This window comes from Procambarus clarkii, chromosome 9 (assembly GCF_040958095.1).
Source record: "Procambarus clarkii isolate CNS0578487 chromosome 9, FALCON_Pclarkii_2.0, whole genome shotgun sequence".
NCBI lineage: Eukaryota > Metazoa > Arthropoda > Malacostraca > Decapoda > Cambaridae > Procambarus > Procambarus clarkii.
The window spans coordinates 20906230-20925403 of NC_091158.1; the positions used below are offsets into that span (position 1 = coordinate 20906230).

General features: G+C 41.2%; 1 protein-coding gene across 3 annotated transcripts in view; it reads right to left on the reverse strand.

Moving 5' to 3' along the window:
- Rop (Syntaxin-binding protein Rop) overlaps positions 1-15801 on the reverse strand; it is an 82172-nt gene extending 66371 nt beyond the window's left edge. The window contains exons 1-2 of one of the 3 annotated variants that reach the window (XM_045755118.2): positions 15693-15801; positions 9134-9366 (exon numbers count right to left, since the gene is read on the reverse strand). In XM_045755118.2, the coding sequence (XP_045611074.1) occupies positions 9134-9161 (28 nt within the window). In that variant the 5' untranslated portion in view covers positions 9162-9366; positions 15693-15801. Of the gene's footprint in view, positions 1-8847; positions 9036-9133; positions 9367-15563 lie in introns of those variants that run through there. The other 2 variants (XM_045755117.2, XM_045755119.2) reach the window with 2 other exon arrangements.
- Positions 15802-19174: the final 3373 nt, after the last annotated feature.

The following is a 19174-nucleotide window of genomic DNA, read 5'->3' on the forward strand; positions in this document are numbered from 1 at the left end:
GGCGAAGAGCCATCACCAAACAACGAATGATGCACCCCAGGCTGAACCAACAAAGCAGTCGCCAAAGGACCCCACTGGAAGCCTGCCTATTCATTCTTCACCAGAAAAGAGGGAGAAGGCTGCAAACAAACCACACCAGCACCAAAGTAACAAAACTCCTGCCTCCAGAGAAGAGCCTGAAGCACCCCAGAGGCAAGAGTCAACAAGACAGCCTTAAGATAAATATGAGCCAAAGAAGGAACTGTAAAACGAGGTTAGGGGAGAATAAAACAAAACCCACTCAAGAGACCAGGACATCATATGAAGAACATGAGCAGAACAGAGGTGGAAAAAATGCACAAGACAACTTGTAAAATGGTGCCATGGTGGTGTCAACACTGTATGCAAGAAACTATCTCCACCCATTCCAAACGATGAGGTGACAATATTAGGTATGAGATACCAATAGAGAAACAACCATGACAAAAAGGACAGGACAGATCTGACCAAAATCAAAATAAGACAATGAAGAGACGAGTACTGTAGTGGTGAAAAAAGTGTCAGGCAATTTCATATTCCTTCTGCGAAGAAAGACGCAGGGAGGAACACCAACAAACCAGCCACTCGCTTGCCATACAAATAGCAATAGATACTGTGTCAACAGCTCCTGATGCAAAGAGCAGAGAAGGTCAAACCAGCAAAGTATACATCTGAGTAAATCTGCTGGACAAGGCAGAACCACAGAAAAATGCTTAGACTTGGACACTGCACCAGATTGCAAGGCTGGGCCAGCCATCAAGGAGCAGGAAGGGTCACCACGTGTGAAATACAACTTCAGACTGGACAGCACCCAAGGCTAAAACTGAACCAAGAAGAAAAGGTAAATACACCTCTACCTTGACCAGTTCAGTTGAAAATCATCCACAGTAAGAGCCTTGCAACCGGGAAATGTAGCCACATAGGAAAGAAGGTGCTAGTTCCATGTTGATGCGAAGAAGTCCAACACAGGACTACAGAATATCTCGTAGTCTATGGAAAGATTGTCAATGATGGTCCACTCCATGGAAATGGTAAGAAAGCGAGATAACTTGTCTGCAAGATAACTTGTCCGCGAGAACATTGCACACACCCAGCACGTGAATCACACGAAGAACGAAACAGAGAAGTCAGAAGCCCATGTACCAGAACCATCCCGCTTCACAGAGCGATGAACCAGCTTCACAAAGCAATTTTCCCTCGGTTCAGGCAATGAACCGAGGAGCCGTCAGAGTGAAACCTGAGAACAGAGCTCGGAGGAAGCTGAATCTTCCTCAGGGCATCACACACACACACACACACACACACACATTCAGTTGATTGACAGTTGAGAGGTGGGACCAAAGAGCCAGAGCTCAACCCCCGCAAGCACAAATAGGCGAGTACACACACACAAACATGCACCATGCTGTGTGCCTGAAACATCCAACCCCTGCCCCTGGGCAGCCAGGAGAGTGCTATCTTGAGGTTATCTTGAGATGATTTCGGGTCTTTTTTTTTTAGTGTCCCCGCGGCTCGGTCCTCGACCAGGCCTCCACCCCCAGGAAGCAGCATGTGACACCTGACTAACACCCAGGTACCTATTTTACTGCTAGGTAACAGGGGCATAGGGTGAAAAAAACTCTGCCCATTGTTTCTCGCAGGCGCCTGGGATCGAACCCAGGACCACAGGATCACAAGTCCAGCGTGCTGTCCGCTCGGCCGACCGGCTCCCCAAGCCGGTGACCGGCTGACCGACCCTTCATGACCGGCTGGTCATGAAGCCTCAACCCAGAGACAAGGTGTCTGTGAATACACTACATCGAGCGATGGGGAGGGTGATGCCACGGAACTGAACCCTGAAAAGCCTGAAGGTAAAGCTAACAAAGCAAGAGCTGATGAAGGATGGGTAGGGCACAAAAAGCACTAAGATAGCTTAGGTATTGAAAATATAAAGTAACTAGCTCTCAGAATTTGCTGCAAAATACTTTAACCCACATCGCCCCCTTTCATTACAAAAATTGAGAGACTGAATAAATTCCCGTAATCATATCTTTCTGAGAAACAGCAACAGGAAATCCTTTCCTATGTTGGGCAAAACACTGATAGACACAAATGTGGACGTTATAAATGAGTTGATAGTGTGAAATATTCCCTAATAAAAACAAATGAGCCAGAGATAAATGACTTAGTGACAGCATCTGATATCAGGATGTGCATGAAGATATGCCTAAAACAAGTATGGAGGTGGTTAAGGGCTTCTTTGAAACCATTTAAAATGTTATGGTCGTAACAGAATCTACTGCTTCACACTATAACAAAGCCGAGAGAGAGATTAGTTACGAGAAAACTAAAGCAATCATATCACTGGAAGAGAAGAATCAGGCAAGACATGATCACCACATACAAAACTTCAAGAGAATAGACAGCAGACAATGGACAGACTATTTGGCATGGATAGCACATCAACATAAGAATACAGATGGAAACCAAATACAGTACACTCACACTCACTCACTCTCTCTCTCACACACACACAGATCAAAGGCTATACCCCATGCAACCTATAAATTGTGAGAAACCTTTAAAGAATTCTGATAAAGAAAAAGATCTAGGGGTGGTTCTAGACAGAAAACCATCACCCTGAGGATCATATTAAGAACATTATGCAAGGAGCCTATGCTACACTTTCTAGCTTCATAATTGCTTTTAAATACATGGATGGAGAAATACTAAAGAAATTGTTCATGACTTTTGTTAGACCAAAGCTGGAATATGCAGCAGTTGTACAGTGCCCATATCATAAGACGCACATAAACAAACTGGAAAGGTGCAAAGACATGCAACTAAATGGCTCCCACAACTAAAGGACAAGAGTTACGAGGAGAGGTTAGAGGCATTAAATATGACAAAACTAGAGGATAGAAGAAAAAGAGGGGATATGATCACTACATTAAAAATATTAATGGGAATTGATAAAATTGACAGAGAAGAATTCCTGAGACTATGAACTTCAAGAACATGAGGTCATAGATTTAAACTAACTAAAGAAAGCTGGCAAAGAAATAAGAAAATTCACTTTTGCAAACAGAGTGGTAGACAATTGGAACAAGTTAGGGGAGGTGGTGGTGGAGGCCAAAACCTTCAGTACAGTAGTTTCAAAGCGTTATATGACAGAGTGCTGGGAAGATGGGACATTACGAGCGTAGCTCTCATCCTGTAACGTCACTTAGGTAATTACACATACACAAATACTGTATTAGCAATAATTTTTTCAGCATCATAGTTGTGAACGAATGGAATTTATTAAAAATATAGTGGAGGAAGTTGGCAACATACATAGTTTCAGATATAGATATAACAGATAAAACAGACCCCAATAGGCTCAGGAGCCTGTCCACTAGCAACTTACGGTTGAGAAGCTGGACCTAAGAAAAGTTCAACTTGCATGAGAACAACTGTTCCTATGAATACATGTTGATCCACTAGAAGATGTATTGGAAATGTACATTTAAAAAATTATTAAAAAGTGATAATTGAAGATAATTTTGCAAGACTTTCTAAAAAAGATATATATGCCTTTCTCCATCTCAAGTCCCTATCTTATCACATGAGCCTGCCCACTTCAGTACCTGCAATGCACTTCTAATCTCATCAAACCAAATGAACTCATTACCTCAGGTTCCCCCTGTACTTAATCCTAAATCCTTTCCAACACCTAGGATGTACAGTACCAAGATTTTGAGCAAGACATACACCCTATTTGGAAAGTACTGTACTCAATTTTTTGTTTTCTTCTGCATTTGGGGAGAATTAGATGTATTCACACTGGTTGATGTATCTAAGGTCTAAATGATCATTTTTTCCATGTCTACATACATGAAACTTGTTGGCCAATGCCTTGAAGATTCCGTTTAGCCTATGTGCTTCACATGAGGCATAATCCCAGCATCCTCCCCAATATAAATTGTTTCATCAATTTGCACAAGTGGCTGGGTGTCATCTTCAATGGTCCAGTATTGATTTGGAGATGCCACATTGATTACTTGCACACCATTCCAGCATGCAAGCAACACATCATGTAGTGTCTCACTGGGACATTTTAGGTGGTTGGATAGTAATACCCTTATGAGGTTCTATGGTGACTTCATAAAAAATAAATATGCCATAAAATATTAACATTGTACACTGTTCAGCATGCCAATCCACTTCCGGTAACTGGATTTTTCACAAAACATTCCACCACAATTTTGAATGGGCACTTCTCCTTCAAAGTGGTCTATCTACATGCAGATGCAATGTTCTGCTACATCAGAACCCAGGTTTTGAATCACAATCTACCAGATCACCCAGTACAGTACAATGCCAGGTGGCATCTTTGTGGTGTCCAGACCCCCAATAGGTCATGAACTCTCAGCCCAATATGCCAGTTTTGACATGTGCCTGCTTCTCAGAAACCATGCTGTCTCTGGTTCCACCTGAGAAATTCACACTCCAAGAGTGTAAGAAAATGTACTATAGGGGTTCATTGCACTATTACTTGACTCAACAGCCACTATCAGATTTTTATGGACAGCTATGATACTATCTCCATCTTCCCCTTATGCCTCTGCCTATCTTAAGTTGCTGTCTCAATGTCATATGTGGAAGTTCCCTTGAGCATATCTCCATCACAGGTGAACTGTTTGCTATATCCAGCATTTCTTCTTGTACTGGCATCAATCAACCCAGGAAAAAAAAAAGGTCATATTTACAAAGTCATCCTTCCAGCTCTTAATATCCTAAACAGCTCTGGCCTTTTGGTATGTAGCCTTTGATCTTCATTTTGTGCTTCTCTCACTCTAGTGTGAAGATAATTGATAAGTCACTCTACAATGTATCCCATCCAATATTGAAATTTGAGACATCACTGAAGATACGGTTACCTTTTATCCCCTTGATCTGACTGTCCTTGAGTAAGTGCCTTTGAATCTACTGTATATGATTTACCCTCAAAAACAGGGTTTGTCAGGACAAAGAACCAGGACCTTCATTAGTTTCTGTGAACTACGACCCTCAGTAGGATTCAATTGGATTCCAAAGCAAAATAAAGTCAGTAACCATAATGGCAACAATTAAAAATGAGTATACTTGTCTCTCGGTACATTTGTTAGATTTGGGCAGAGGCTCTACACTGTCCTCGGTGCATGAACCAAGAGGACACAATCAACTATTTTACTGGATATACTGTTTCCGAGACAAGCTCTGGACTCATTGGGCCTCGCTTATTCTGGATTGTGATTCCAATTAACCTAGATGGCACAGCCTGTATCTCTGCATGAGATCTTGTATTCTTAAGTATACCTTTGCTTTCTTGCAGTTTGCCACACTGCTGAGATGAATTAACTGCAAGTGCTTGATGGTGGATTGAGTTTATATTACTGTATATAGGTTACTCTATCACAAACCTTATCTTTAATCAACAAATATGTATGTACAGTACCAGTTTAACAATATTTACCAACAGAATAGTGCTATAAGCTATTGCAATATTTATGCATGGCATCATGAATGACCAAAAGGTTTACAGTCAGTACTTTATGATCATAACTACCCTGCTTCCCACTTTCATGAGATGAACAGGCATATGCAACAGAATAGGAAAAGATTCAAATGATACTGTACCTTAACAAAACACCCCTACATATAATAATTTATTTTGTCAGTGATAGGATGCCTGTGAATATGTGTATACTTTAGGCTTCTATGAAGGGCTAACCCAGGTTGAGCTACTGATATTCTCCAAGATGTATAACCCCAATACAGTTACTCTAGTAATTACTAAATATTAGACGAAAGAAAATGTGCCCAATCATTACTGTTCCACCTGGGAATTGAACTCAGACCGTGTAAACTGTGTACTGGTATATAATGAGAGTATCCATTATCTACAGTGTATGCATAAAAAATACAGTAAACCTCAATTTGTTTCAAAATTTAATTGAAATATGATAATTATAAGAAGCAGGAAATGTTTACAGTAACACACAAAGCCATCAAGATAAAAATGTTGATACTGTTACAAGTGACACACACAGTAGTTTCTGTTCTACAGCCTCAAACTGTTAACTGATGTACTGTACCGTACTTCATTATGTTTCTATCACTTGCAAGGTTTTAATGAAAATCCTGACATGCACACCTAATGAGCACTTCTTTATACCAAGTAAATTCTCACACAATATTTCCCAGACCTGTAGTACACACTTGCATTACTTATGTACAAAGTACTGATAATGTATTAATTAATAGTGCATATAATATTAGGATCACTTCAGATATCCTAGTACTGTACTATACTGTATCTTGTCTCGTAATGTGAGAGGAACTAAAATAGTACAGAGGAACCTCAATATTCAAACCACTTCAAACTTGAACAATTTGGAACTCAAATGCTTTGTTCATGCCTGGTAGTCAACTGTTTGCTCAACACTCAAACATAAACACCCGTAACAGAAGAGTCAATAGCATCATTCAGTACACAACCCCACTAAACTTCTGTAAACTTTCTCATGATTTCCTTGATACTTTTTTATATTTAGTGTAAATAAGTCGCTATGGTTCCTAAGAAAGTGATAAGACCCAAACGTAAAGAAAATTAGTTAGAACCACGAGAGTGATGAAAAAGAACTCTTAGCAAAATATGAAAGTGGTATCCATGCGTCTGTTCTTGCTACAGAGTCTTGTATGCCTGAATCTAGCTATCTAATAAAAGAAATGTGCAAAATTTGGGGGAAGTGTAAAGTTTTCTTGAAAAATATCACCTTGACAATACTGTACTGTGGCAACATGTATTATAAACCTGTTGAATAACAATGCTATGGCTCACTTTAGAAACATTTTAAAATGCAGGCAAAAACTTATATCATTGGACAGGTTTCTTTTAAGAAAAGCATCCAGCGAGTCTCAAGAGGAAAATGGAAAAAGACAAAGTTAAAGAACCCCAGAAATACAATTACTGATGATTTTATGGTAAGGGATTCCCCTGCCAAATAATAACATCTCTCCTCCTCTTCCTCACCATCTTCCACTTACACCAACTCTCATGCACTATGGAGAAATGTCTGACAGACCACTGGAACGTTATCAAACACAGTGCAGAGTTATAAACCCAATACGATTTCAACTAAGATTTAACTGAGCAGAAGTTGTTAAACACATGGGACAATCTTACTGAAGCGAACACGAGTCATAAATACTCATACTCCGTTACACGCTGGAAGAGAGAGATATATGCACACAAATCACAAAAGCATGATGCATCGTATGAACAAATCCACAAGGGCCGTGACGAGGATTCGAACCTACGTCAGAGCATCCCAGACGCTGCCTTAATCGACTGAGCTACGACATGGATAAGAATTGCAACCAGAAATCCATGTCATCCATGTCATAGCTCAGTCGATTAAAGCAGCATCTGGGATGCTCTCAAACGTAGGTTCGAATCCTCGTTACGGCCCTTGTGGATTTGTTCACTCATACTCCACCTAAGTAAAACAACATAACATAAGAACGAAGGTAACTGCAGAAGGCCTATTGACCCATACGAGGCAGCTCCTATCCCAATCATATACATGTCCAACCCACGTTTAAAACAATCGAGGGACCCCACCTGCACCACGTTATGCGGTAATTGGTTCCACAAATCATCAACCCTGTTACCGAACCAGTATCTACTCAAGTCTTTCCCAAATCTAAACCCATCCAATCTATACCCATTGTCTTGTGTAATATGTAACACTTATAGGCCAGCCAGGGACTTAGGGCCCCATGCAGGAATATCCCTGCAAAAAAACAAAAACAAAAAAAACACTCTTACGTACAGATAGTGAGAATAAATTTCCATTTAGTTTATCCAATTATTGTGGTATGGAACATTAATCCAGACCATGAATAATTAAAAAATTGTACAATACTCAAACAGATTGGAATTCAAACAACCTTCTGGAACCAATTATGTAACTTTGAGAACCGAGGTTCCGCTGTACTGTATTAGGTTAGGTTACGATAGGTAAAATATAGAACCTGACGAATGCAAAAGCTGGTAGTGGAATCACTCGCTGATCAAATGTGGTGGTTAGCGATGTACGTCAAATTCAAGAGTTAGTCTTAATTTTTATTTTAGTGTCTGCTTAGTATTTGACAACATGAGAATGAAGTCAGTAAAAGTCAGCTCCTATTTATATACACCCAAAGTCATTTATATATATGTAACCTAAGTATGAAACAACCAAGTGATCCTATGTCTATTATGCTACTCCATAATTCAAATTCAAATGTTTATTCAGATAAGAGTACATACATAGAAGATGAGTTACAAACAATGCTGGATTTATACATGGAACTAGTACATACAATGCTTAAAGCCACTCATACGCACAGTGTTTCAGGCAAATGTGTTCCATAAATCTGTTATATAAATCAACAACCATGTTTCCAAACCAGTGTTTAGCAAGGTCTTTCATAAATCTAAATTTATGGTTATTATCCTGTATTAAATTGCCCCGTGGCATGGGCCTGTATCCAAACAGTATCACTGAGCCCAATGGCAGGTACTTTGACAATCTCTAGGTGAACCTACCATCAAAATATGCATTCTATGGTATTTATAGTATAATCAAAACAAGACCTGCAATAGGATAAAACAATTGGTTTCCAAAGTAAATAAATGTGCCCAAGAGGATGAAGAGAGGGTTTGGGGTAGAGAGTAGAAGAGTAACATGATAAACTCTCACATGACGTCAAGTGCCTCAGCTGTCAAAACACCCACCTCCCCTGGCCTCCGCCCCTTCTACACACACCCTCCTCACGCACCCAGCCTCATCCACAGGCAGAATAACTGCTATGTTGGCTTGGAGTTGGGTAGATGTAGTCCAGAATGATGTCGTCACGTAACAAGTGGGTTATAAGGGAAATATACATAACATGGGGGGAGAGCAGCAGACGACGCTGGAGACCTTCCCACATCCGCCCAACACACTCCTTCTCCTCACACCTCACCACACTCCACTCCCTTATAGTTGGAGTCTCCATGAACCCCTCACGCACTCTGTCACGCAGTCATGAGCAAATTATAGGAGAAATGACCAGAAATACTCACTTTTTCCGACCAATTCCTTGAGAGCCATTTTGACAGCTGTAGTGGTAGTTCCTGTGTCTGCCGCTAGATGGTGTCCAATCGATACGTGATGGCGGGAGGTTTAACTGTGGCAAAGCTCGCGGCTCCTCAGGCTTCTTTATTGTTTTAGATGCTTAAACTTCTGCGGTTATTAGCACCGTATGGTCCCTTCTTCTATGGCCAGTCTTTACTAACTCATTAGGGTATTTTGTTAGCTGGTAAACAACAAAAAACTTAATTAAATCCAGTGTTTATGTGTAATTTTGCTTGTAACTAATTGTCTGGTCTCGCATAACACGATTTTATGGGACCACAGAGCTGAAGCCCTTCCCCCGCAAGTACAAGTACAATATGGCGAATACCCTACAATATTGATACAGTATACAAAATGGTACCCATTGTCGGGTACAGGATGCTTATGTATATGCCACAATTGACTGGCTAAGGAACAAAGCCACAAGGGCCGTGACGAGGGTTCGAACCTACGTCCGAGAGGATCACAGACGCTGCCTTAATCGACTGACCTACGACATGGAAAGCAATTGCAACCGGGAAATCAACTTGAACTACCACGGATCCTGCAGCCCCCAAGACAAACCAGATTAGCCCTTCAAAATACTGAACAAGTTGGAGGATATAAATCCAGATCACTCCTTTAAAATCGCCCATGAACAAACACAAAGGGCAACAGCTTCAAGCTCAACAAGCTACTTTGTAAAAGAGAGAACAGGAGATACTTTTTCACTCAAAGGGCTAAAACCCAAGGAAACGCCTAACCGCCGAAGTTGTAAATGCCAAGACAGTTAAAGTCAAGATGGAAAAAAGTCCGCAAGAACAATGAGAGGGCCTTTAAACCACCGGCTTTCTGTCTCCGTAGACGCCACTAGGCAGATAATGGCCATCAGGTAAATTCCAGTAATAATCTATAAATAAAGGTGGTATATACCCAGCTCTACCCTTATAACCCCGGACTACTAACACATTTACCCTTATTTTACCTTTGTGTGTTGCGATACACGATTGACAACTACTTCAAGCTCGACGATTAAACAAACTTCTATAAAACTCCAATTTGGGTAGCAAACCAACTGTTCAAATTAAAATTCAAATGTTTATTTAGGTATGAGTATGTTGGATGAGTAAGCCCAACATACATTCTCATGTGTACTATATGGATGGTTCCAAGGGGTTGTCATAGCCAGGGAGTGGTAATGGGGGACGAGCTCCCATGACCTATAAAATGCTCCTATACGGCATGCGTCTCTAATAGCCTCTGACAACCAAGTCCAACTCCTGGCCTGCACGGGTGGCTTAGTTTTTAAGTCCGGCGGAACTGCTTTTACCGACAGGAGAAGGGGCGAGGGCGTGCCTCTGGCGCCTTAAAACCAGCTGCTCCGGGTAGATGGGACTCGATAGCCTGGGAAGGCAGCCCATCTAGGGGAAGGAAAACCCTGATTTTAAACCTCCGCTGCCTTGCGGCCATACCCCATTCTTGGGAAAGGCTTCAGGAGTCAACTTCGAGGAAAAATCTGGAGTTGGAGCCCCTAAGGCAGTTCGTTGTTGATGTCAACCTCGTTCTGGCAGCTCCTGCGACGTTGCTGGAATATCTAGCAAATCCATCCTCCATATCTACCTACCCTGGCTTTGCGCCCTGTCAGGGCACAACTCCATAGTCTTAGACTGAAGGATGCCTACTACTATATGGATACATAATTCCAAGCTTTCAGCATGTTGTCTTCTGCACTCAGCATCTACAGGCCTCAGAGCTCTTCATACTTCATACATTATATTCTGCACTATACGTCTACAAAGCTCAAATCTCTTCTTGCATTCCATTGTGCACTCTACATTTACGGGATTCAAAGCTGTAAATACATTTTGACATGTGCTCTACAGAACTCAAAGCTCTACATGCATTTTGATGTGCAATATACAGGACTGAAAACTATCCATGCATTTAGTGTGCAGTTTGCGTTTACAGAGCTCAAAGCTCTCTATACATTACATGGTGCACTTTTCAGCTACTGGACCCAAAGATTTTCATGCATTCTACTGTGCCCTTTACATCTACAGTGTAAACCAATGCCTCAAGTGCATTGTATTGTGTACATTGCATATATATGACCCAACGCTCTCCGTGCATTCTATTGCTAACATTTCATATAAATAGGAATCAATACTCTCCATGCACAATGAATTATGCATTCTATTATGCACTTTGCATCTTCAGGACTCGAAATTGTTATTCTAATTCTGACTAGAACAATATCACAAAAACAGCTCTAACACGAAGGGGTAAAATACAAGATGTAAAATCCTCGACATGCGTCGTGTATGTCGATATTATTCCTGCAAGACACTAAAAGAAGTCAAAAGTCACAAAAATTACCCAACGGGACATTAAAAGAAGCCAAAAGACACGAAAAAAGTCAACGGGATACTAAAACATTTGGTGTAAAACATTCAGGTAAAACATTTACCTGAATAAACATTTAAATTTGAATTTGAAAGCAAGCCAAAAAACACTTTAAGAAGGTCATGGGGCACTAAAAAGGTTGCTTGTGGCCAGACAGTCTCCTGCAGGTGCTGTGACAAGCGTCAAGTTGCTCATGGCATTAATGTGGTACATGAGCCATGTACCACATGTTATAACAGTACAGTTCGCTGACATTATTTAAATAAACAATGAGAAACAAAATAACGACGTTTATACCACGGTGACCAATAAGGAAAACAATTACAGTGCTGAAAAATGAATCCATTTCCATATCGACCAATGCGCCATAATGTCGACGTGGGTGTGGTCAGGCGTTATATATCAAACATGCTGCGCACACTGCTCCATAAAGAACATTTTTACACAGAACATTAATTAACCTGTGAACTAGGTCACCATATGCGAGGATGCCGTCGGACGAGAGGACACCACAAGGACACATTTAAAGCTATCGCTGTGGTGAAACACAGCTGTCTTCCTCTACTTTATCTCCAGCAAGTGACAAGACAAGATTCACCGACGAGGATTACGTCACAAGTGGAAATGACGTTGAACTTGCTCGCCAAAGAATGGGGAAAAATGCCTAGATTAATATTGATCAAGGGCTGAGGATACGTCGCAGACGGGGGCCCCGTCTGCGACGTGACTCAGTGACCGGGGCCCCGGGTCCGCTCCACAGGTGGACCCACGCACCATTCTCTCTCTCTCAGAAATTAATGTAAATGTTATACAATTGAATCCTTTATGTAAGATATGTTTTCCCCCGAATTTTGTATGAATCGCGCAATGTTAGACAATATATGATAAGTATTTGAGATGACCTAGTATGTGAAAGATATGTTTCTTAGTACAGTCAAGAGAAGAGGTGCTGCATGAACATCAGAGGCCCACGGTTGTTCAATATTCTCTCAGCAAGTATGAGAAATATTGCCGGAACTAAAGTGCAAGTCTTCAAGATAAAACTGAACAGTTTTCCTAAAGAAGTGCCGGACCAACCAGACTGTGGTGGATACGTGGGCCTGTGGGCCGCTTCAAGCAACAGCCTGTTGGACCAAACTCTCACAAGTCGAGCCAGGCCCCGAGCCAGGCTTAGGGAGTAGAACTCCCAAAACCCCATCCAGGTACAATTCACATCCTGTAGAACCGTATAAAGTCATATTATATAATATATATATTATATAATATATATATATATATTATTATATATAATATATATATATATTATATATATATATAATATATATATATAATGAGAGGGGGGAGACATTATGGTGTGGTTTGTTACACCATTTTGGATTGTATCATAACACTGCCGTTAGACGGAACAACTATACTGCAAGAATGATACCCATAACAACAATAATACAATCACAACACTATTAATAATATCATGTGCAAGAGAGCAACGTTCAGGCGAGGCCTGGATCAAGGAAGGCGCCAGCATGGTTGTTGAGTCACGGCTCCTGCTGCACCCTTCTGGAAACCCTGGCTTCGATCCCCCAGTCCACTTCTGGGGGTTCCCAGCCACGCACAATCCTCTTACCCTCCCTTCGTGAAATATTCAATCGCTGAAGAATACAATACAAAAACGCGTTTTAACAGCCTATTAATGCTCGTTTTCTAAATTGAAATCTAGCCTAGTCGTGCTGGTTTTAAATTTTAAACTCATTTTATAGAAGAGTTCTGACCCTGTCATAGTCACATTGTTAGTCTAGTGTTGCCACAATTAGTCAGGCTCTAGTAGGCTAGTAGTTGACCTTGTGTTGCTATAACTAGTCGAGATAGTTTCATTTAGAAGTTATAGCTAATGTTATTGATATCCATGTTATAACTGTTCAAACTAAATGACTTAACAGCCATTGCTACTCACCCTTATAGTTGAGCTTGTACTGTAAAACTAGTCTCATGCTACTAGTTTATCTAGTACCGTATTATAAAGCTGGTCACACTGCTGGTTGATCCAAAACTATAATTCGTCACACTAACCTTGTACGGTACTGGCATAACTAGTCACAATACTAACTAGAAGTAACAACTACTTACGGTGCTAACTAGTCCAGTACTGCTAAACCTAGTCAAGTCGCTACTTTTTCTAGTACTGCATAACACGTTGCGGTATTAATTTAGTTCTGTACTAATAAGTCACACCACTAGTCAACTATTAGTTCTGTACTAATAAGTCACACCACTAGTCAACTAGTCACACTGATGGTATTGTGCAGACGATGAGTCACAATAACGTGGCTGATGATATGATAACCAAACCATACATCAGAAGGTGAAGAGACGACGACGTTTCGGTCCACACCACTTGATAATGGTCAGGATGGACCGAAACGTCGTCGTTTCTTCATCTTCTGATGTGTGGTATTGATGGTGCATCATGATGTACCATCAATCAGTACATCATGATGGTATTGTACTGTCATAACTAGTCGCACTGCTAGTTGGTCTAGTATTGTCACCAGTCAGTTGCTAGTTGGTCCAGTATTGTCACCAGTCAGTTGCTAGTTGGTCCAGTATTGTCACCAGTCAGCTGCTAGTTGGTCCAGTATTGTCACCAGTCAGTTGCTAGTTGGTCCAGTATTGTCACCAGTCAGTTGCTAGTTGGTCCAGTATTGTTGGATATCGCACAACTAGTTGTTCTAATACTACAGTAACTAGCCAAGCAACTACTTAGTATAGTACTATGGAAGTGCCAAATTAAGAGAGTGACAAGTTGTTACAGTACTAATCTAACTAGAAGCATGACGACTTATCTAACTACTAGACTAGTGCTTCGGTAGTCACACTACTAGACTAGTACTTTAGCAGTCACGCTACTAGACTAGTACTTTAGCAGTCACGCTACTAGACTAGTACTTTAGCAGTCACGCTACTAGACTAGTACTTTAGCAGTCACGCTACTAGACTAGTACTTTAGCAGTCACGCTACTAGACTAGTACTTTAGCAGTCACGCTACTAGACTAGTACTTTAGCAGTCACGCTACTAGACTAGTACTTTAGCAGTCACGCTACTAGACTAGTACTTTAGCAGTCACGCTACTAGACTAGTACTTTAGCAGTCACGCTACTAGACTAGTACTTTAGCAGTCACGCTACTTGACTAGTACTTCAGTAGTCACACTACTAGACTAGTACTTCAGCAGTCACACTACTAGACTAGTACTTCAGCAGTCACACTACTAGACTAGTACTTCAGCAGTCACACTACTAGACTAGTACTTCAGCAGTCACACTACTAGACTAGTACTTCAGCAGTCACACTACTAGACTAGCACTTCAGCAGTCACACTACTAGACTAGCACTTCAGCAGTCACACTACTAGACTAGTACTTCAGCAGTCACACTACTAGACTAGTACTTCAGCAGTCACACTACTAGACTAGTACTTCAGTAGTCACACTACTAGACTAGTACTTCAGTAGTCACACTACTAGACTAGTACTTCAGTAGTCACACTACTAGACTAGTACTTCAGTAGTCACACTACTAGACTAGTACTTCAGTAGTCACACTACTAGACTAGTACTTCAGTAGTCACACTACTAGACTAGTACTTCAGTAGTCACACTACTAGACTAGTACTTCAGTAGTCACACTACTAGACTAGTACTTCAGTAGTCACACTACGAGAGGCTGTAGAACATAACCAGTAGCCCTGTACTATAAAGGGGGGGTGTAAGCGAGGTTTTGTGAAGGTTCAAACATTCCAGTCGTACATGACCTCAACATTGGTGTTCCTGCTACGTCCAGGGAATGAGTGCTAGCTCATGCATGATCCATTTAGCATTAAACAGTATGTGGTCTACGTTTTCTGATAGGCCTACTTACACCGTTAAAAGGCTTATTGATATAAACTCTCATCACAATATTAAGATATCTTCCTGTGAACCAAAGTTTACATCCTTACTCGCAAATTTACTGACTAAGCTAATGCTGAACACAGACGCAGTTCACAAAATTCTTCGGTGATAAGTTCGGCAGGTAAAGATTATTGTGGAAGCTGAGTGAGGAGGAAAAGCGCGGGTGGTGTATGTACCTCACTGGAGGGCGTCGCGCTGGGGACTGCCATCAGTGCCGACGCTCACACCCCCACTAAGGCCAACTCCCAACTGTTGCCAGACCAACCCAGAGATATCACTTCTCACATTATGCCTGTAACTGTGTACAGTGCACAATAAGTTATTCTGCTGCGATAAAAATATAAAATAAATAAAGTACGTCTCTTGTAGTAATAGAGAGCGTTTGCAAGACTGTTCATGTGAGCTCTAAATATTATAATTCCACTACTGGCGATCTGGTAACATTGCATTTTCCCACCCACATCACGACCCGTTCGCGCCAGTGCTCTTGGTGCTGATTGGCTGCGGATACTGTGTAAGTGACGTCATAATTCATTTTGTCGGGGACAGCCAGCCTGAGAATATATATATACAAAACATACGCTAGGCTGATATTGAGGTTCCCCCCCCCCCTTCCCCCTCAAGGGGAAAATCTTACAAATTAGTAGGCTACTAGAAAATATACTTATTTACGTTAATGCGATCAATGATATGCCCATAGCTATGCAAAGTATATACTGCGTAGTAGGCCTACACAAATCCAAATAACATATACTTATGAGGGATTCTGGTTGTATCCATTTATATATAATATATATATATATAATATATATATATATATATATATATATATATATATATATATATATATATATATATATATTGGACATTGTCTTCTGTGTTGGCATCGATATGTTCTTGTCTTGTCCTTACTCTCATGGTGGGTAGAGTACTCTACCCACCATGAGAGTAAGGACAAGACAAGAACATATCGATGCCAACACAGAAGACAATGTCCAACATAACAGGCCAATTACACTGGATTAATCTTTGTGTTTAGATAGGAGATGCCTCGTATGGGCCAATAAGCCTTCTGCAGCCCCTATGTTTATCCCATATATATATATATATATATATATATATATATATATATATATATACATATATATATATATATATATATGTATATATATACATATATATATATATATATATATATATATATATACATATATATATATATATATATATATATATATATATATATATGTATATATATATACATATATATATATATATATATATATATATATATATATATATATATATACAGGAGATAATGCTTGTAATAATTAATTCATTCATTGTATCGGGGACAGGAAGCCAGTTTATACATACAGTAGATATTAGGCTTATATCGAGGTCGCTTTCCCACCACAGTCGAACTACTGACCCTTTCCCAAGATGCAGCCCCACAACAAGCTGACTAACTCCTATGCTTTAAACCTCTCCAATAGATTCGTGTGCAATGCATGATGGACAAATGAACACTGTAACTACACCATAAACGTAAATAGCTTAGCTTGAAGAACATTAGCGAACCCATTACATGACCTTTCCCTCACCATTCACACGATGGGTATAGAGTCCAAACTCAATTGACTAAACTAAAATTATCTGTTCTCCGTGAAAGCATTTAGAAAGACCTAAGCACGGGTCTTAGTTCACTTTCGATAGACAATAGGTGTCTAAGCCATTGGAGTAAGACGATAAAACACAAAGAAATAAAAGCTCATTAGGCTATATGTGGCGGATGATCCTTAACAATAAGCTTTCTATTACCAGAAATGCCAAAAATTACTAACAATCCTGCGAGATAGGGACTTTCAGTATCATTGCTACCGTATTCCCTCTCGTGCTCTTGATGATATCCTCAAAGCATCCTTGAAGTTTGCAAGTGCAGACTATTGATCACATGGCTGATCTGTGAGACTTAACCATCCTGCGTGATGAGGATTTTTTTTTAGCATCAAGTAGCTAGCTTTTAATACACTATGTACCCCTTTCATATAGTCTAGGGTAGCTACATAAATATATATGTACCTAAATGTGTTTATAAAAAAATACCAAAAAGCCATAGTGGCTTTATGATAGGTGTACACATATACAGGCATCTATGTTGTGGTAACCTCGTTACGGGGCAGCACTCAGGTCATTATTAGCAAAACATTACATTTTCAAATAAATTATGTCTCAGACTCGTTTTAGCCACTGCTTCAGACGTAATAACAGAAATATACAGAATAAAGACCACATTTACTAGATGATACTCGTCTCTATATCTAATATTTTACAAGACCTCATATCCTAACACCAGCTGCGATATATTTGTGCAATATACAAGTATTGTAATATAATAAAAGATCACACGTGCTATATATAGCAGCCGTGACGTGGGCCCCAGCAAGGGAAAAGCCTGTCAACGTGATTTTTGACGTCATAGTGGGGAGACTCCCAGACAGCCAATCAGCGCTCACAACACCGGCTTTATGCACACAATAGATGTCCTACTGATATTAATTCTAAGATTCCGTACACACCTATAATATGTTATTCTATTATTTTATTAAGCAGAATTAAAAGTGTCTTTAAATGCAACTTGAACAGTGATAAGCAATCGTAGAGTTGTTGCGTGAGTTGAGGAAAACGGAAGCATGACGTTCAGTTAGTGATTTCCCGCCAACCAGCCAGAAGCTGGCGCCTTTGTCTAGTGCAGATTGTGGAGGATGGCGTACCGCTCACCCAAACACGCCCACACACGCCCCTCCTCCCCCACACACGCTCCTGTAGCGCCCCACCTCCTGTGTTAAATCTTGATCCTATCCCCATGAACGTCCCACTCCATCTTTCACACTTCCACTACTAAACGCTTCCACACTATAACATACACCCACGTGTCCCCACCCGCCCACAAACGGCTAACATGACATATGCCTTTTCCAGTCCACGATCCCGGTCACCTTCCCACGTGTCCTTACTGACCTGTACACATGCCACAATCTTCCGGCTGCACGGTAGGGACGAACTCTACACTGTCAGCCTACTACCACCACCACCACCACCACCAGCCCAGACACAATGCCAGCCCACACACCACCACCAGTCCACACACCACCACCTGCCCACACACCATCACCAGCCCACACACCACCACCAGTCCACACACCACCACCAGCCCATACACCACCACCAGCCACACACCACCACCAGCCCACACACCACCACCAGCCACACACCACCACCAGCCCACACACCACCACCAGCCCACACACCACCACCAGCCCACACACCACCACCAGCCCACACACCACCACCAGCCCACACACCACCACCACCCCATACACCACCACCACCCCATACACCACCACCAGCCCACACACCACCACCAGCCCACACACCACCACCAGCCCACACACCACCCCATACACCACCACCAGCCCACACACCACCAACAGCCCACACACCACCACCAGCCCACACACCACCACCAGCCCACACACCACCACCAGCCCACACACCACCACCAGCCCACACACCATCCCTTTCTTTGCTTTACCAATTGTCCTTTCCCCTCTCTCCCGTCGGCTTGGTCCCTAATTTTTTTTCCTCTTGGAAAATT